This window comes from Giraffa tippelskirchi, chromosome X (assembly GCF_054371585.1).
Source record: "Giraffa tippelskirchi isolate mGirTip1 chromosome X, T2T-mGirTip1v1.2.pri, whole genome shotgun sequence".
NCBI lineage: Eukaryota > Metazoa > Chordata > Mammalia > Artiodactyla > Giraffidae > Giraffa > Giraffa tippelskirchi.
In genome coordinates this window covers 42,577,774-42,598,823 of record NC_137289.1, presented here as the reverse complement: position 1 = coordinate 42,598,823, position 21,050 = coordinate 42,577,774, and the positions used below count along the sequence as shown (strand labels likewise).

General features: G+C 44.0%; 1 protein-coding gene across 4 annotated transcripts in view; it reads left to right on the top strand.

The window, feature by feature from the left end:
- Positions 1 to 10,161: 10,161 nt before the first annotated feature.
- Positions 10,162 to 21,050, top strand: part of LOC145537107 (plastin-3-like) — a 37,865-nt gene continuing 26,976 nt past the window's right edge. The window contains exons 1-2 of one of the 4 annotated variants that reach the window (XM_081567781.1): positions 10,162 to 10,390; positions 13,245 to 13,470. In XM_081567781.1, the coding sequence (XP_081423907.1) occupies positions 13,466 to 13,470 (5 nt within the window). In that variant the 5' untranslated portion in view covers positions 10,162 to 10,390; positions 13,245 to 13,465. Of the gene's footprint in view, positions 10,391 to 10,584; positions 10,754 to 13,162; positions 13,471 to 21,050 lie in introns of those variants that run through there. The other 3 variants (XM_081567778.1, XM_081567779.1, XM_081567782.1) reach the window with 3 other exon arrangements.

Genomic DNA, 21,050 nt, shown 5'->3' with positions numbered 1-21,050 from the left:
AAAGAATCCACCTGCCGTTGCAGTATATGCGGGTTTGATCCCTGCACCAGGAAGATCTCCTGGAGGAGGAAATGGCCACCCATGTAAACTCTAGAGCCTGGAAATTTTCCAGCTAGCATTCTTGCCTGGAAAAATCCCATGGACAGAGGAGCCTGGCAAGCCACAATCCATAGGGTCACAAAGAGTCCAATACGACTAAACAAGCAACAGATTTTGAATAATACTTTAAAAATCTTCCTTCATTGTGCATTTAATATCTGAAAGCTCTGTATTGATGTCCCCTATGGCATTACTGAAATTGGTAATTAGTGTCACTACTTGCTTTTTCTCTCTCTTTTTTTAATCAACCTGGTTGAAAGTTTATTATTTTGTTAATCTATTCAAGGTATCAACAATTGGTTTCATGGAGTTTTCTGGTACTACTGATTTTCGGGTTTCTATTTAATTGATTTCTGTTCAGATGTTTGTTAATCTTTTTTTTTTTTTTTTTTTTGCTGGTTGTGGATGAAATTTTATTGTACTTTTCTAGCTTCTTCAGTAAGAAGGTTATTGGTCTTTGAACGATCATTGGCCTTTTTCCTTTTCTAATACAACGATTTAATGCTATAAATTTCCCTCTTTGAAGATTTGGTGTCACCTCATAAATTTTGATCTGTTGTATTTCCTATTTCTCCTTTGATCTTGGCATTAATTTGAAGTGGTTTTAATTTACAAATAGTTTGTGATTTTCTAGCTATCTTTCCACAGCTAATTTCTACTTTAATTCTCCTGTGGTCAGGGAATATACTTTGTATGATTTCAGTCCTTTTGAACTCATGACGTTTTTAAAATCGCATATCTCATGAACTTCCATATTCACTTTAGAAGAATATGTATTTGGTTGCTGTTGTTCTGTTGGTCTTTCCAGGTGGTGCAGTGGTAAAGAATCTGCATGCCAACGCAGGAGAGGCAAGAGACGCAGGTTCAGTCTCTGGGTCCGGAAGATCCCCTGGAGTAAGAAACGGCAACCCACGCCAGTATTTTTCCCTGGAAAATTCCACGGACAGAGAAGCCTGACAAGCCACGATCCATAGGGTCACAAAGAGTCCAATACGACTAACCATGCAACAGGCTACAGTCCGTGGGGTCTTAATGAGTTGGACACAAACGAGTGACTGAGCACATTCTATAAATATCAATTAGGTCAAGCTGGTTCATAGTATTATTCAAGTCTTCTATATATTTTCTCATTTTTTTGCTCTCTTATTGTATTAACGACTGGGAGTGAAAAGTTAAAGTTTCCAGCTGCAACTGTGGATTTGTCTGTTTCTCCTTTCCATTCTATCAGCTTTTGGCTCCTATATTTTTAAAATAGCCTACACATTCATGATTGTTACGTCTTCTCAATGAACTGAATTCTCTATCATTATGCACTGTCCTTCTTTATCTTCAGTAAAAGTCCTCATTCTGAAGTATAGCTTAATGGGATTAATTCAGCCTCTCCAGCTTTGATTTGATTTGGAATTTGAAGGTGTAAGTATTTCCACCCATTTAATTTTAAATTATTAACTTTTTTAGGGTGAGATCATTTTTGACCATACATAATGTGATCTGACCAACTAGGTCTTTAAGTATTTATCTGGCTTCATGGGCCTTCGCTGCTGCGTGCAGGCTTCTCTCTAGTTACAGTGTATGGGCTTCTCTTGTTGCAGCACAAGGGCTTCGTTGCCTCGAGACATGTGGGATCTTTGCTCCTAGACCAGGGATCACACCTGTGTCACCTGCATTGGAAAGCAGATCCTTAACCACTGGACCACCAGAGGAGTCCCCCAAAGTAGGTCTTTTAGTTGACATGTGTAGGCAAGTTACAATTAGTGTGTACACAGTTCAGTTTTAAATCTCCCATCTGGATATGCTTTTCTTTATATCACATATGTTCTTTCAGTGACCAGTTGTCCATTTCTTCTCTTCGTTTAGATGGTTGTTTTCTTTAATTAGTCCACTCTATTGCCTCTATTGGCTTTCTAGCTATACATCTTATGAAAAATCTTTCTAGGGAATTCCCTGGCACTCCAAGGATTAGCTCTTGGTGCTTTCACTGCCATGGCTCCAGGTCCAGTCCTTGGTTAGGGAACTAAGATCCCACGAGCTGAGTGCACAGCCAAAATAATCTTTCTAGCGGTGGCTCTAGAGTTTACAATATGCATTTTATACTTCTTCCAATAAGCCCTCAATTAATACTATACCCAGTTCCTATCGAAGAACCTTAAAACTGTGTGTTTCCCTTTCCTTCCTGCTATTCTTTTCTTACATTTTATTTTTGCATATGTAACAAACACCACGGTACACTTAATATTTTTGCTTTCAATGATTATCATATGAGATTAACTACTTTTAAAATGTATATTTATAAAAAGTATTACTATTTCCAGTATGAGTCAATTCTTTGTACAGACCCACATGTTTTTCTATCCTTTTCCTTCTTCCTTAAGAACTTCATTAAAAGACTTTGTATGGCAGATCTGTTAGCAATGAATATTCTTAGATTTTTAGTTTGATAGTCATTGGTTTAAATATTTCCACTTCATCTTCACGTTTCAAACAGCATTTGCACTGATTAGACAATTCTGGGTGGTATAAATTCTGATGAGAATTCTGCTTTCTCAAATTTGTTCCTGTGTATGAAACGTGTCTTTTTGTTTCTCTTTCTGCCACTGCTGATGTCACATCAGAGTCGCTGCTGATGTTTGAGTCAATCTTTTCAGTAGTTGAGCTGGCCTTCAGTTGTTTTCTGTCTATAGACATTTTCGATGCAATACAGTTTTTTACTATACTCTAGACATGGAGAATTGTACCTTGTTGAGTTCTGGATTTTATGATAATAGTAATAGCAATAATAATAATTCCTTTCAGTAGTTTTGAGACCGAGCCTGTGATGCATTTCAGATGCTTAGAAGGAGATTTATCCTTTTCAGGCTTGCTTTCAATCATTGTTAGATTGGACCAGAGCAGTCACTAATCTAGGGCTAATTTGCCCCGCTACTGAGGTAATATCTTGCTGAGTAATGTGCAAGATACCTGCATATTATGAGTGTTTTCTTCCCTCTGGCAGGTAAGAAGAAGAACTATCTCCATCCCTCTGTGAACTCTGAGATCGCTCCACCCACTCCTTTTCGGTGGTTCTTTTCGTGGCCTTAGGTGCATTCTTCACACATATGAGCTGATCGGAATGGAGCAGGGGGCTCCCAGGGAACCCTGTACAAATATCGGTAGCGCTCGCTCCTGTTCTCTCTCTCTCTCTGCAGTCCTCCCTGCTAGGTGCAGCTCCCCTTTCTCTTGTCCTGTGTTCCAGGATTTCTAGCTGTGTTGGCCTCCCTGAATGCTGTACTCTGTTTCGTCAGATCTGGCAGAGTGCTGGCCTCTGGGTGGGTTCCCTCTTCCTGCACTAACGCTTGGAAACTTCTTCAGGAAGTAAGCCAGGGAAAATTGTAGTTCTCACCTCGTTTTCCCCCTTCTCTCAGGCATCAGCATCTTGCAGGTTCTACTATGTATGAGAACCATCACAAAATTTCAGTTACTTAAAGTGGGAGGATAAATACAAGCCTGTTAATTCCTCATGGGCTGAACCAATTCCTAAGTCAGTCTTGTTGTTTTCTAAAATGTATTTATTTATTTTAATTGGATAATTGTTTTTTAAAAAAGTTTATCTTTAATTGATGTCTTTACAATTTACATTTCTGTATCTATTTTGTAAAAGACATAATTTATTAGCACAATAGTAAACCTGTACCATAAATAGAGTGTCTGTGCACCGCAAGGAAAGATCCGCAACTCAATTTGGGGTGCACGGACTCGCTAGCTGTGCCACAGGCTCAGTGGTTGGAGCGAATTCGCATGCCCTGCACTGCAACGTGAATTCTTAACCATAGGATTACCAGGGAAGTCCCCTCAAGTCCATCTTAGTTAGTTATTGAATTCTGGGTTCAGAGGGTCAGTTATCTTTCCTTATGACGTGTCTGTGTTTGTGTGTTCTGCGATGAAATGGTTGAGGGAAACTCCCAAGGAGTTGACATGAGTGCAAAGACGTAACAACTTTGATGCAGTCCTGAAAATTACCTCTATTTATGATGCGGCGGAGGCTGTCACGAGGGTCTGGAGTCTGCACCAACCCCATCTTCTCTATTGTACCTACACCAGAAGCGGATCAGCAGGGAACATTTACCGTGGCCATGTGCTGCTCTTCCCTACCCTCACATGAGCTGGGTTCCCTTATGCACACTAACTGCCTGGCCCTGGGCCATGTAAGTTTGAGAACCCTGTTCCTGGACATCTTCCAGAGGCCCTCACATACAAATGCTCTGTGCTACAGGTATTGTTTTCATCATATGACCTTGCTTTATATATTAATAGTTACTCAAATATTATCTGAGTACGGGGCTGGTGAGATTCCATTAGTATATCAGTACATGGACTACACAGGTCATCTCACTCCACGTTCTCTGCTCCCAGGACCTACCACTGGGGTTAGTTATCACTGCCTCCTTGTTCCTTTCAAACAGGTTTCTCTGTATTTAAACCACACACACACACACACACACACACACACACACACACACACACGGCTTTCACAAACACACACACACACACACACACACACACACACACACACACACACACACACACACACACACACACAGGGCTTCCCTGGTAGCTCGGCTGGTAAAGAACCAGCCTGCAATGTAGGAGACCCCGGTTCGGACCTGGGTCAGGAAGAACCCTGAGAAGCAATAGGCTACCGACTCTGGTATTCTTGGGTTTCCCTGGTGGCTCAGATGCTAAAGAATTCACCTGCAATGCAGGAGACCTGAGCTTGGTCCCAGTGTTGGGAAGATCCCCTGGAGGGGGGCATGGCAACCCACTCCAGTATTCTTGCCTGAAGAATCCCCATGGACAGAGGAGCCTGGAGGGTTACAGTCCATGGGGTCGCAAAGAGGCAGACATGACTGAGCGACTAAGCACAGCAGAGCACACACACAGACAAATACACACACAGAGCAGGCCCCACTATGAGCATCTCCCATTTGCTTCCCCTCCCCACAACTATTAACAGCATCTCCTGAAGCAGTTCCATAGGATCAGTACACACTGGTCCCCTCATTGTGTTCCACGGCCAGTGCGTGCTGCATGCTCTACCATGAACCCCTCACCGTTAGTTTACCATCCAAAGATCATTGACAATTAATGGACATAAAGAGGTTTTGCACAATTATTTGCTACCACCTTCCTTCTACACACAGGTCTACGAATGTGGGTGTGTTGATTATACATTTTTAAAGTGGAGCTGCTGGATCAAGACTCAGTCGGTCACCAATCACCCAATGAGCACCTACTATGTGCTGGGCACTGGGGTGACTGACAAAACTGGACAGAAAATATCCTTCCTTCAGGGACAGGACAAGGATTTTGAAAGGAGTGTTCACTTTGATAGATGCTGCCACAGCGCTGTCCAATCTACAGTGCAGGAGAAGTCAAGCTTGCTTCCTACCTCCTCACATCATTCTCAGGGCGGACAGAGGGGAATCCCCTTTCTCAGATGTCCAGGAGGCCACTCCAACCCCCATTTTGCCCACGCCCGTCCCCTGCACATTAGAATACACAGGCAGCAGTTTTTGGTTGTGGGGCTTGGAAGGCAAGGAATACTAGACCACTCTGCACAGCCCACGTGGAAAACGCAGGTTCAGGCTCTCGCGGGGTACAGCGACAGAGACCCCAGATCAGACCAGGGCTCACACAGGCACTGAGGCTGATGAGCAAGAGCTTGCAGTGGGGGCCTGGGGCCTGAGCACCGAAGGGCCAGTGGAACCCAGTTTCCAGGAGTGTTTGCTGCCCAGTCAACAGGCTGGAGAGGCTTCCCCAGTCAGTGGCTGCTTTAGCGAGGTCACTCTAGGAGTCAGCAGGCATCCTTGGGCGGGGCTCTGAGTTTCAGGTAATCATCCTTCTGAGTTGCAGTGTCCTAAGCACTTCTAAGGTGCCATCTCACTTCTTCTTCACTAGGTCCCTTGAAGAAAACCCTGTCACACCTGTGGGACCTTGAGTCTGGCTCTTTCTCTCACAGACCCTCACCCTTTCCCACCAGCCCTGAGGGAAGTGCCCTGGACTCCTGGTCTGGGTCTGGATATTCGCTGGATCTTGGAGAGATTTTCCGTTCCTCCCTCAGCAGGAATTTGTGACAGACCCCTGTGTGTGGGCAGGAGAGAGGTGTCCTGAAGAATGCAGGGAGTAGACAGGGTCCTCACGGGATCCTCTGAGGAAGGGGGGTGCCAGCTGAGAGGCCACAAATGGAGTGAGGGTGTCAATGAGGCCCTGGGAGTCGGGCTGGGGGAGGGGCTAAAGAGGCCCCTGAGGTGGGAGGGGAGGCCTCTTGGAAGATGAGGGGAGGGGTGGGAATTTGCGGAGAGAGAGGAGTTGTGGCAGCTGTCACCAGGAGAGGGACTCTGGAAGATGACAGATGATTAGAGGGATGTAAGGGAGTTGTCATAGGCACAGTGAGGGGAAACCCTCTCCGATCTCCAGAATTCAGTAGCCCACAGTGGGTGCTGAGAGAGACGACCAAGTCCCCGGGGCTTCTTCTCTGGATCTGGGATTCACTCTGAACCTCCCATGGGGCAGGATACAAAGTTACCATGACCAGAGGTGACCGGTGATGGGGGGAGGGTTAGGGCCTAAGTCAGGGACCCAGACATGGGAAATCAGTTTCAGAACCCCTCAGCTCTAAGGCACACCACACCCCTGGAGTGAAACTGCCTTCCTCAGAATGACATGCTGGTGAATGCAGACTGCAGGGGTTGCAAGACTTGCGGCCTCTCTCCCTTGGTGTTGACTTAACAGAGTCTCAGTGCCACTGCCCACACGGAAGTCCAGAGGGAAAGAATTGGGGCTCTGTGTCCCAGGGTGCAGCCTGTCGGCCCTGTGCGGAGGGGTGTGACGCCTCCGAGCTAAAGGGGAGCTGTTAGCTTGAGTAGTGTCTACTTAGAGAAAAACATACGGTGGAAGTGTTGGGAGTCTAAGTTGGATTCAGGGTCTTCTGGGGACTAGAACCCAGGACACAGCTACTCTGTTAGCTCTGAGGAACCTGCTCTGAGGAGGTAGCAGAGAAGTCAGTATGATTTTGGCTAGGAAATACATTCAGTCAAGTATGGATATTGGTGAAAGATTACTGTGAAACACAGAGATCAGATATCACAAGTTACCGCTTTTCATGCTTTTCTGTGTTTGGGAAGATGCAAGAATCTGGCGTCACTGAACCTTTTCCTGAGGTATCCGTGCAACGAAATAAAGGCCAGCTGGTCCAAAGCATAGTGTGCCTCATCCTGTTTTTCACTCTGAATTCCTTCAGGATGCAGTGTCATTCAGCAACCACAGAGGTTACAACCTCACCCGATAGAACTGGCTGTGAGCAACGCTGTTTGTCTTAGGGATCCTAACTCATCTGAGGCCACAGTGGGAATTTCTGAGCTGGTTAGGGTCTGTGTCCTCAGGTGTGACATATTTGAGCTGCTTGGTATTGGTGTCCAGGATGAGCAGGCTCGGAACTATTTGTGGATCTCTGTCCCAGGTATGGAGTCTCTGAACTATGGGGAGGAGGGGTGGTCTTTGTCCAGAGGGATGGGCCTCTGAGCTGTTCATGTATCTGCAAATGAGAGTGTTCTTGAGATGAAGGCTGGATAGACCCCACTCTCACGGGTCTAGAAGTAGACCTGTGATTTCACATTTGCTATGATTTCTACCATGCCTGCCTACAGAGATGAAAGCTTGGGGCCCCATCCTCAGGGAGAGTAAGTGATGTGCAGTTCACAGGAGCCCATGGAAATAACTCTGATAAGAACAAAACTTTCTGACATGATGACCACCCTTGATAGGGGCCCTGTGACCAAATCTGTGTTCACACACTCACTCATTCAATCTGCCCAACCCACAACAAGGAGGGCACTGTTTGTAGATGGGAGCCCAATCCAAAGCCCAGTGCAGATGGAAAGTCTCAGCACCGGAGGAGGGGAGAAACTGGATGTAAGCCTGGGTTCCTTGGAGGAGGCAGGGAAGACTCAGCACAACCCTGGCCAGGTAGTGAGGGAGGGGGGCATTTGCACAGGGCCGCAAGGACCCTGTGACTGACGCACTGTCAGGATATTTCTCTGTGTCTCCCCATCACACACTCAGCTGGTTACCGGATATATGGAATGCAACCTTCTCATCCCCTGGGAGGTGGTGCTGAAAATTACAGAGGTGAGGCTCCAAGCAGGTGGGGAGAAACTTCACACTCAGCAATTTTCATGAGGCTCCACCACAAATGCAGAGACCCCTGCCTCTCTTTCCCCCATTAAAGCATTCATTGGCACTGAGGTCAGCAGGAGTGTAGTCTGGACAGAAGAGGTTGTGAGGGACCCTGTGTACAGCATGAGCCTCCCCATGACTGGAACATGTCCTTGTCTTGATGGGCAGAGGCCCCTGATGTGTGTCAAGGGAGCATGACCGATGCCCTGGCCATGGGTAACTCAATCACTCCCTAGAGGCAGTCCCCGAGGAGGGGCCTCTTTTCTCCTGTAGAGACAGGTACATCATCCAGTAGCAGGGCTGGGCACCCATAGGTGGCTGCTAACTAAGTGGGGACACTTTGCTTCCAGAAAGAGTCTCTCTGCTCCTATCTAATGCTCTAGCTTTGTCTTTCTCCCTGACAACTCCGTGCCTGTTACATCGTCCCTCTTTGCCTCTGCAAGACTGAATGTGACCTCACTCACACCACGAGGGTCCTTGTTCTGGCTCTCCTGAGGGTATCATCCATTGACATGGATGTTCACTGGGAGCAGTAGGGGGCATTCCCCTTGAGAGTGGGGATTCGAGGAAAGGCACGTTCAGCTTCAGAGGGCCTGTGGTTTTCTTGGGGGTAAACCAGGCGTCCCTCAACAATCATTGTCTGACCTGGGCCTCTGAAGGAAGCATGGGGGCTTCTCTTGTAGGAACCCTCCTGGGGCTCAAGTCAAAGTCCTCCCCATGGCCAGTACGCCCTATGGGACCTGCCCCTCGTTACCTCTCTCATCCAATCTCCTGGCTCTGCCTCCATCACGCTGTGACAGTCACATCAGCCTCCTCACTGTTTTCACACACACGACACTGAGTTCCACTCCCCACTTTTTCCACTGGCCATTATCTCTGTCTGGGGTACTCTTCTCCCAGAGAGGCATCTCTTCTAGGCTTTTGCTCAAAAGTCACAATCTTAGAAAGAACTTCCGTGACCACTCTTTCTAGACATGATCCCCTCTCTCTATTTCACTATCCCGATTTAATTTTAATCACGGCAGTTACAAACGCCTGAAAAATTACTTAGAGTTTGGGGGTGTATGATCCCAACAGAATGTACATTCCATGAGGGCAAGGTTGATTTTCTCCTTCCTAACACTCATAGTTGTGCTTCACACATACATGTGCTTCACACATGACTGAATGACAGAATGAATAAATTTAAACTCGTTGAGAGAGGCACAGCTAGACAGGCTGAGGATTCTGCTAGGGAACATATTCAGGGATGACAAGATGATGACACAGCTGTGGTCTTTATCTCACCTACATGGTGTCCTTGGGTCCCCTTGGAGATGACCCCTTTTCTAACAGAATGGAAAGTCCTGTTGTCCTTTCACATATCACTCGCAGTCAGCGACAGAGGCCGTCCCCACGCCAGGCCTTCGGATTCCATTCTCAGTAGCTTTATCTCTTCTGCCAGTTGGGGGACTGTGGCCGCCTTTCCCCATGAGACCTATTCTGTGTTAAGCAGGAAAGCACAAACAAGCACCAATGCCAATGCTCAGCACAGAGAAAATTCTTTGAATGCTTCCTGTTACAATAGTGGCCACCACAGAGGAGTAATCTTCAGTTTATGAAGACTTTTTTCCGAGTCCAAGAGTGTGGCAATCTGTGGGGTTTTCCTCCTGACTTTGTCTTTCCACCCTTTGCATTATCATCCTGGGAAGGTTGGGGAATCTACGTCTGTTGTTCCCCAATCTCACCACCAAGAGGCGCTCGAGATGAAACAGTTTTGTCCTGGGATGTACCGCTGAGGGGTAGCGGTAGGACCACCCACTCTGGAAGGTACCATTGGGAGAGTGCGTGTGACAACACAGAGGGTCCCCTGACACCGCGTCGGGCATCGACCACAGTTCCCAGCGGAGGCACTCATGGCGCCACTGGGTCCAACCGCATTCGCTCCACTCCGCCTTCCCGCCGCATTTGAATTTGAGTGGACACTGATATTAAGCCGCAACTTTCTTTGTCTCTTTTCCAACTCCACCCCTTCGTTTTGACATGGTCACATCCAAGGTGGGGATGGCTCCAGAGCGAGAGATTGGCTGCCGCTTTGGGGGTAAGGCGACCGGGAGATGGCCGGAATTAGTTCTTCCGGAGCGCGAGTATACGCGGAAGTCCGGCTACTCCCGCCCTCCTTTTTCTCCTGCTCAGTTCCCATTGGCTGCCTGTCTTAGACAGGCACTGAGGTCGCGGAGCTGGACCTCTGGGCGCGAGGCGTGTGTATACCAGTGCGCCTGCGTTCGTTTGCCCGGCTTTTCAGAGTGTGCCATGTTTTCTCCGAGTTTTACCGCTTTTCCCGAAGGGGTTGAATGGCTGCCTTGGTTACTGGCGAGGTTCGGCACAGTCAGTGGCTGTGCAGGGCGACCGTGTTTCAGTCTTACTGAGCTCTCCCTCAGTCTGGATCAGATGGCAACGCGCGGTAAGTCGCACAGATGCATGCAATTCATGACCAGGGAGAGGTCTCAGGGCTTGTTTCGTGTCTCTCCCTGGAGAGTAACCTGGGTCAGGGAGCTTGGGGTTGTGTATGGCTACGTGTGACATCACAGATGCTGTTTTGGGTACGCTTGATCTCTCTGAGCCATTGGCCAGGATTGTGGGTGATGGGGTATTTGATCGGAGTGGATTTTGAGAGCCATAGTCCAAAGCCTCTAGGATGTGTGTGCCTGTGTGCCGGGATGTGCATTTTTGGAGCTTTGGGGCACTTGAGTCCCTGGGTGTGAGATCTCTGTGTAGGCGTCTGCGCCCCAGAATGTGAGATCTCTGAGCTTTTGATTCTGGGTCCCAAGTTGTGCTGTCTCTGAGCTGCTTTGAGGAGGGGTTTGTCTTAAGGTGGAAACTCTCAGCTGCTTGGGGTCTGCGCACAGGGTGCAGGTTTTCCATTTGTCTGGGAACTTTATCTGCAGGTTGTATGATGTTCTTGAGTTACTCAAAGTTATGTCTTTCTGCTTAGCGGTTTCTGTATTAACTTAGTAAGTGTCCGGAGTGGTTCGGAAGTCAGTCTCCGTGATGTGAAGTATCTGTGCGATTCTCATTTGTTTCTGTCTTGACGACCTTGGTCTGTTTGGAGGCTCTTTGTCGCAGTGTGTTTGGTCTCTGTCGTATTTGAGGGTCTGAGGCTCGAGTTGTGAGCTCTCTGTGCAGATACTCAGTGACCTTTTTTTGTGTGTCTGGGTATCTACCTGAGCTGTTTGGAGTCGTTGTGTTAGAAATAAAACCTCTTGAGTTCTTGGCTGTGAGGTCTCTGTCCAGGAGCTGAGGATTTGGAAGCTGGCAGATATGATTCCGAAGCCTGGAACCTGACATGCTGACTGTGTGTCATTGAGCGTGTATGATAATTAATTCAGTGGGGCCAGTGTCGGTCTTGGAGGGTACCTGTGCATGTTAGCGATGTGTGTAAAGGGCCTGGCTCCCGACTGTCCTTCAGCAAATGTTTTCTGAGCACCTGCCATATACCAGAGCGCTATTCGAGGAGTTTGTAACAGGACAAAACGGACCAAGTCTCTCGTTTCAGAGACCTGGTAGTCAGTAAGTAAATCAAGGGTGGGTGGCAGGCACTATGAAGAAAGATAATACTAGATCAGGGGAAAGGGGGTGTGTGGGGTATGATGTTATTATTTTATTCAAGATAATGAGGGAAAATCTCCCTGAAAGATGGCAATTAAGCAGAGATGTGGAGGAAGTGAGGGAGCAGGCCATGGGCTTACCTAAGGGAAGAGCATTCCAGGCTGAAGGAGCAATAAACGCAACAGTCCTGGCAGGGAAATCTACTTGAGGTGCTTCTGAATGTCAAGGAGTCCCGTGATGCTCTGAGTTTGTCATGTTTCATTGGGTTTAGCACTCATTGCAAAGGGTCTGGTGCCGAAATCTCTGTTTCTCCCACAATTTGTGGTCATCCGCATTTCACAGATGAAGGACTCAAGGCTCCAACGTGTGCCCTGCACCTTCTCTCCTAGCTATACCTGAAATTAGGAGTGAAACCTTCTGGTCCATGATGAGACAGAAAGCTTGAGTATACCAGCTGCAGGGATGATAGCATCCAGCTGAATGTCAGTCAGCCAGCGGATATCAGTTACAATATGGGAATCGCGCCTCATAACACTGCTACTCTTGATGCAGGGCAGGACTTAAGAAGGAGGAAGCAACTGGGGCAAAGGAGGGAGGCAGGAAGGAGAAGCTGGAGGACAATGAGAAAATAAAACCAATGGCTTCATCACATTGCTTGGATTTGGCCCATTTTACCTTGAGTAACTGGTTGTGTTAGAATATAGTCACCTTTTCTCTGTCCCTACCCATTTTTTCCCTCCCTTTGTCTGTTGTGCCAGGGATACCACCTGGGCCTGGAGATTTCTGTAAATTTTTCAACTACAAGCTCGATTTTTAAATAGATTATCTATTTCTTTTTGGCTCAACTTTGTTAGTTAGTTCCTTTCACCGAAATTGCCAGATGTAGTTATTATAATCATTCACAGAATCCTTTTAATTTCTGTGAGATCTGAAATCTATTTTACTTCCGATATTCGTAAGTGTTGTCTTTAGATATCTTGCTTTTTTTGGTCTACATGAGTAGACGTTTATGAATTTGTATTGATCTTTTGAAAGAGCCAGCTTTGGGTTTTGTTGATCATCTCTACTTTTTTTTTTTCTGATATGTGTTCTGATCGCTATTTCCCTTATTTTGCTGACAGTCTCGCTACTAATGAGGTTTACTAAAGTCCCTGAGAGTTTCCCAAGCATAGTGAAAACGGACAGATTCTAGGGCACTATTGTAGCTGCACTAAGTGAGATGCACCGAGTGCGGATCATGAAATCTCCATTTTTCTTTTTTTAGAATTCCTCAGTTCTGATTGACATGGACAACTTGTCTAGGCACTACTAGAGCAGAGGAATGGTCTTATTTTGTCTCCTGCCAGGCTCTGTCTCCACTGGGAGCATGTGTAGGTGACAGGGGTTTGCTGCCTTCTCTGATGCACAAACCCAAGACCTCCAGTCTAGGAGACTCACTGACCTGCTGTCTGCTGTTCTGAGGAGGCTCTCAGACTATCCTTTCTACAAAACATCCTGATGCAGTCTTGCCAAGCCTCTATCTGAAAGATTTCTGAAGAAATCCGATTTCTATTTCGTGTGCATTTCTATGAGGTAAGATCAATTTGTGTTATGTGGTAGCTGTTATTCTACATATTTTGCCATAGCCGTTGGATCTTAGCCTTGACTGAATAAATACAGAACACACTGAGGTTTCCACAATGCCTCGAGACCGGTGGTTCCCTGACTGCTGGGCGACTCTGAGCAAGTAACATAGTGTCTCTGTGCCTCATTCTTCCATTAGCCACATAGAAGCACTAGCTTGGAGTAAATTTAACTACTTCATGGGGCAGTGTAGAACACTGACCATGTTAAGACAGGGGAAAGTGTCAGAACAGTATGTGCCATATGGTACGTTCCCGGTCAATTCTAGCTGTTGTCATTACTGTAGTTAATATTATTGCTGTTCCACATTTCCCTGGATAGTGCTCCAGGGACACAGTGTCAAGACCACCTTTGACTCACCGCATGGACCTTGCAGCATCACTTCAGCCCTTCAGGGCCTCAAGAATGGATTGTATGAGGCATGGGGGAAGGATTTTTTTTTTTTTTTAGCATAATGAGTATTCGGCTCTTCCTGTGGGGACATTGTGAAGCCTAAATACAACACTGAGGCTTCATCATGTGCTCGTATGGAAAAATTTAGTGCATATTCTCTATGCAGTTACAAGTCTAATGACCCCTTCCTATGATATGTATAATGACAGGAAGTAAGTGGTCACTGGCCAGTTATAGAACTAGAGTATATAAAGTTTTAAAAACCTTACAGAGGGTCATTTAAAGGCCAAGAAACTTCTTCACATAGGTTTTTTTTTTATTTTGGCTTTCTTTTTATCAAGTCTAATTCCCCTGTATCAAATTCTGAAAATCTCAATCTAATGAAGATATGAAAATGTTAATAGTCAAACTTTCATCATTAATGCTTTATTTCTTGTTTAGTTTTCACATTGCCAGTTTTAGTGTGTTTCTTATTTCTTCTGCTAATATTCATGATTTTTAATCCAAGGGTAATGGTATGGATATTTTCATAATTTTCATAATAAAGGAAATTAATTTTCCTTTATTCTAGGAGGTTTGTCATAGAGGATTTTACTATGATTTGTGTCATACAGTATTCTGCCTATGTTTTCTTCCTAGAGTTATATAGGTTCTGGTCTTACATTTAGGTAAATCATGAGGAGATCGTCAGCCATGATTTTGGATGGAGAGTCTGAGGATGGGACACGGGTGCTAGAGAGCGGAGTTGGGGTGGGAGGGGAAAAGGGTGGGGGCAGGGACGGGGGTGTGAGTACAAGCAGAAACGGAAGTGAAGAGAGGCAGGAAGATAAGCTCACCCTTCTGAACCGTGGTTAGCTCTCCATGTGTGCACGTATAATGAAGTCTTTGAGTACTCATCACAACACTATGAGGTAGCATTTTTAATGCTGTCATCCCTTTCGGCAGCTGAGGAAGCAGAAACACGTAGCGGTTAACGGGTGAATGAATTTACCCAAAGTCACCTCCCTGGCAAGAGCTGAGTCAGATTGGTGCCAGGTGGAGAGGAACAGAGACGTGTTGTATCTGACCCCCAATCTGGAACACATTGCGGTGTCTAGTGTACTCTGGATCAAAAGGCAGATCCACATGTCCATCCGCAGGAAACTTTACCGTGTACGGATTGAACACAGTGTCTCCTAAGTGCATGAAAGACCATGGGATGTCAGGTCAGCATGCACATATCACAGAGAACAGTTCCTGGTCCAAATAATAGATACAGTATCATGAAGACATTAACTCCCCTATCTCATACTTTTTAAAAATGAAGAGAACGGAACCTGGAAGGCAATAGATCACATATTAAGGGGTTTTTTCCCTCTCAATTGTGACATTCTAGGTAATTTCCAAATTAACCTATTTCTAGCTTTTAACAAATATTTATTTTTCATTGATTGATTATTATTTACAGTATTGGTTTGATTTCTGTCACACCTCAACCCGAATTAACCATAGTTTTCGGTGTACATATGTCCCCTCCCTCTTGAATCCCTCCCACTTCCCGCTCATTCCCACCCCTCTAGGTTATTACAGAGCCCCCGTTTGTGTTCCCTGAGTCATACAGCAAATTCCCATTGGCTATCTATTTACATATGTTAATGTATATTCATCCATGCTACTCTCTCCATTTATCTCACCCACTCCCTCTCCTCCCCTACCCTTGTGCACAAGTCTGTTCTCTATGTCTGCGTCTCTATTGCTGCTCTGGGATCAGGTTTATCAGTACCATCCTTCTAGATTCCACATGTATGCGTTAATATACGGTATTTGTTTTTCTCGTTCTAACTTACTTCCCTCTGTATAATAGGCTCTGGGTTCATCCACCTCCTTAGAACTGACCCAGATGCATTCCTTTTTTTCTATGGCTGAGTAGCATTCCATTGTATATACGCACCTCAGCTTCTTTATCCATTCCTCTGTCGATGGACATCTAGCTTGCTTCCATGTCTTGGCTACCGTAAATAGTGCTGGAGTGAACACTGGGGTACGTGTGTCTTTTTCAGCTTTGGTTTTTGGAAGGTCATATGCCTAATAGTGGGATTGCTGGGTCACATGGTGGTTTTATTCCTAGTTTTTTGAGGCATTTCCACACTGTCTTCCATAGTGACTGTATCAATTTACATTCCCACCATCTCTAGCACTTGTTGCTTGTGGACTTTTTGATGATGCCCATTCTGTCTGGTGTGAGGTGATATCACGTTGTAGTTTTGATTTGCATTTCTCTAATAATGAGCTTCTCTGGTGCCTCAGATGGTAGAGAGTCTTCCTGCAGTGCAGGAGCCCCAGGTTCAATCCCTGGGTCAGGAAGATCCCCTGGAGGAAGAAATGGCAACCCACTCCAGTATGCTTGCCTGGAAAATTCCATGGACAGAGGAGCCTGGTGGGCTACAGTCCGTGAGCTTGCAAAGAGTTGGACACGACTGAGCGACTAACACTCTAATCATGAGTGATGGAGAGCATCTCTTCATGTGTTTCTTAGCCATCTCTATGTCTTCTTTGGAGAAATATCTGTTTAGGACTTTTGCCCACTTTTTGACTGGGTTGTTTGTTTCTCTGGTATTGACTTGTATGAGCTGTGTGTATGTTTTGGAAATTAATAGTTTGTCAGTTGTTTCAGTTGCTATTATTTTCTCCCATTCTGAGGGTGGTCTTTTCACTGTGTGTATAGTTTCCTTTGCTATGCAAAAACTTTTAAATTAAATTAGCACCTAGTTATTTATTTTTGTTTTTATTTCCTTTATTCTAGGAGGTTTGTCATAGAGGATTTTACTATGATTTGTGTCATAGAGTATTCTGCCTATGTTTTCTTCCTAGAGTTATATAGGTTCTGGTCTTACATTTAGGTCTTTAGTCCATTTTCAGTTTATCTTTGTGTGCGGTGTTAGGAAAGTTATGACCAACCTAGACAGCATGTTAAAAAGCAGAGACATTACTTTGCCAACAAAGGGCCGTCTCGTCAAGGCTATGGTTTTTCCAGTGGTCATGTATGGATGTGAGAATTGGACTATAAAGAAAGCTGAGCGCAGAAGAATTGATGCTTTTGAACTGTGGTGTTGGAGAAGACTCTTGAGAGTCCCTCGGTTTGCAAGGAGATCCAACCAGTCCATCCTAAAGGAGATCAGTCCGGGGTTTTCATTAGAAGGACTGATGTTGAAGCTGAAACTCCAATACTTCGGCCACCTGATGGGAAGAGCTGACTCATTGGAAAAGACCCTGATGCTGGGAAAGTTTGAGGTCAGGAGAAGGGGATGACAGAGGATGAGATGGTTGGATGGCATCACCGACTCAATGGACGTGGGTTTGGGTGGACTCCGGGAGTTAGTGATGGACAGGGAGGCCTGGCGTGCTGCGGTTCATGGGGTCGCAAAGAGTCGCACACAACTGAGCGACTGAACTGAACTGAACTGATGGTGTTAGGAAGTGTTCTAATTTCATTCTTTGCACTGAGTTGTCCAGTTCTTCCAGCACCACTTACTGAAACTGCTGTCTTGTTCCCATTGTATATTCTTGCCTCCTAAGTCAAAGATAAGGTGCCCACATGTGTGTGGGTTTTTCTCTGGGCTTTCTATCTTGTTCCCTTGGCCTTTATTTCTGTTTTTGTGTACTGTCTTGATGACTGTGACTTTGTAGTATAATTTGAAAGCAGGTAAGTTGATTCCTCCCGCTCCATTCTTCTTTCTCAAGATGACTTTGGCTATTCAGGGTCTTTTGTGTTTCCGTACGAACTGTGGCTTTTTTTTTTCTAGTTCTGTGAAAAATGCCATTAGTACTTTGATAGGGATCACATTGAATCTGTAGATTGCATTTGGTAGTATAGTCATTTTCACAATATTGATTCTTTCTACCCAGGAACCTGGATTATCTCTCCATCTGTTTATATCATCTTTGATTTCTTTCATCAAATTATAATTTTCTGTATATAGTTCTTTTGTCTCCTTAGGTAAGTTTATTCCTAGATGTTTTATTCTTTTTGTTGCAGTGGTGAATGGAATTGATTCCTTAATTTCTCTTTCTGATTTTTCATTGTTAGTATGTAGGAATGCAAATGATTTCTGTGTATTGATTTTGTATCCTCCGACTTTGCTAAATTCACTGGTTAGCTCTAGTAATTTTCTGATAGTATCATGGTATTCTATGTACAGCATCACGTCATCTGCAAACAGTGAGTGTTATACTTTCTTCTCTTCCGATCTGGATTCCTTTTATTTCTTTTTCATCTCTGATTGTTGTAGCTAGGACTTCCAAAACTATGCTGAATAATAGTGGTGAAAGTGGACACCCTTGTCTTGTTCCTGATCTTAGGGGGAATGCTTTCAGTTTTTCACCATTGAGAATAATATTTGCTGTGGGCTTATCATATGTGGCCTTTACTATGTTGAGGTAGGTTCCTTCTATGCCCATTTCTTGAAGAGTTTTAATCAGAGCCAATGCCCCCACAGACTGAGGGGTCCACAGGTCATGATTTTAGAGCCCCCACCACTTGATTTACACTGGGTGACTCTGCAAACCCTCCAACCCCTCTTGCGGATACAAACACACACAACAGCACAGCAGAAATTGTAAGCCTGTCTTTGTCTCCTGAGGTAATTGCAGATTTGTGGACTCACTACCCAGAGTTGTCACTGGCCATCCTTTGCTCATTCTTGTCCTGAACAGGGTCACCGCAGAGATGCGTGGACCAGTCTCCCCTAGACTGTGGACGTCTCCTGCCTCCTCTTCTCGTTGTTAGACATCTCATGTTCTTTCGCCTTCATCTCCCATGTCAGCAGGGGGCTGGGCCCATGCACATACACGCAAACACAGGTGACACAAGCACACACCTGTACACACGCATGTGCAAGGCACAGGGACACAAACAGGGAACAAATGTGTCAGTACCTGAAGAACCAGTGGTTCACACGAAATGCAGTGATTTCATATTTCTCATAGGAAAATCCATTCTGATCTTCAAATGTGAAATATACAGAAGTCCAACTTCCATGAAAGTGTGTTCAAGCCTAGATTTTGATAGAAGAAATACAAAGAATTCCATATTTTGCGAAGAAGCAGTGGTGCACATATTTTCATTTGTGAAACAGAGAGAACTCCAATACCATATAGGTTCTCCATATCTTAAGAAAACCAACGCCATGATTTTCGTCTGTGAAATATAGAGATTTCCATATTTAATGTAAGGAAGTCACCACCCAGATTGTCATATATGAGGTATAGAAAATACCATATTTCATGTAAGAAACTCAGCATCCAGATTTTCCTAAAGTGAAATACAAAAAGTTCAATATTTCATGATGTAAATTCAGCACTGACATTTTCATATGTAAAATATAGAGAATTCCATTTTTAACTGAGTAAAATTTCACCCTGATTTTCATATGTGAAATATACCGAATTCCATAGTTTAGGTAGTAATATTGGTGCACAGATTTTGATATCCAGAATATACACAATTCCGGATTGTACATGGGTAAATTAGCACCCAGTTTTTCATGTGTGACATACATAATGTTAAGTACTGCCTAGAGGAAAATTTGAGCAGAGATTTTCCTATATGATATATAGAAGATTTCATATTTTGTGGTAAATGGGTGTCCAGGTTTCACATGTGATTCTATAGAGAGAACTCCACATTTCATGTGGGAAAATTGGCAACTGTATTTTCATATATGAAATATAGACTTCAGGGTTTTTTTGTATGAATGTCTGGGATGGGATTTCCTTATATGAAAGATGAAAAATTTCTTATGTCATGTGTGAAAATCTGTTCACTGATTAATATATGTGAAAAGTAGAGATTTCATATTTCATGTAGGTAAAGTTTTTCCCAGTGTTGTATAATGTGAAATATAGACAGTTACATATTTATGTAATAAAATCATAAGATTTTCATATATGAAAAATACAGAATCCCATGTATCAATATAGCAGAAAAACCCTTCCTCCAATTATCACCTGTAAAATATACAGAAGTCCATATTTCATTTAGGAAAACTTCTAATGTGATGTCCACATGCAAAACACAAAATTCCACATTCACATTTGAGAAACTGTGCCTACAAAACCCATGCTAATATTTTAATATGTGAAGTTTAGGGAATTTAATATTTAGTGTAGGAAAATGAAAGTCTATATTTTCAAATGCTAAACACAGAGAATTCCATATACCATGTAGGAAAATGTGCAGCCAATATTTATAAATGCGATATGAAGAATTGAACATTTCATTTGTGAAATGTAGAGAAATACATATATTGTAGAACACACAACGCCAATATTTTCATATGTGAAATATAGATTAGTCTATATTTAAATCAAGGAAATCTGTGCTCAGATCTTTTATATGGAATGTAAAGAGTACCACACCTCATGTAAGACAAGCTCTATCTAGATTTTCATTTGTGAAATGTACACATTTCGTATTTCTGGAATGAATATTTGCTACTGGAATTTCATATTTGAATGATAGAGAATTGTACATCTCTTGTCAGAAAATTTAATTGAGAAATTCATTTATGAAAGTAGAATTCCATGATTCAGCAGGAAAATGGATACTCAAATTTTCCTATGTGAATAATACAGAATTCCCTATGCTTGCAGGAAAATACGTGCACATATATCCATATGTGAAGCATGCAATATTTCATATATCATGACCAAACATATACAGCTAGATTTTCAGACATGAAATACAGATTTCATACTTCCTGGAGAAAATTCTGTACCCATATTTTCGTGTATGAAATATAGAAAGTTACATATTTCCTGTAGGAAAGTCATCTTTCAGGCTTTCCTATATGAAATATAGAGAATTCCATATTTGAAGTGGGAAAATCTGCACTAATACTTTAATACAAGAAATGTACAGAATTTCATATTTCATGTAGAAAATCTGCACCTAGATTTTCAAATGTGAAATACAAAGAATTCCATTGTTCGTCAAGTTAACCTGCCCTCATGTCTTGAAAGGGACATACAGAGAATTCCATATTTCATGTGGGAGAATCTAAACCAAGATATTCATATATGACATGTAGTGAATTGCACATATTATGGAGCAAAATCAGGGTCCACATGTCATATAGGAAATATAGGGATTCTATATT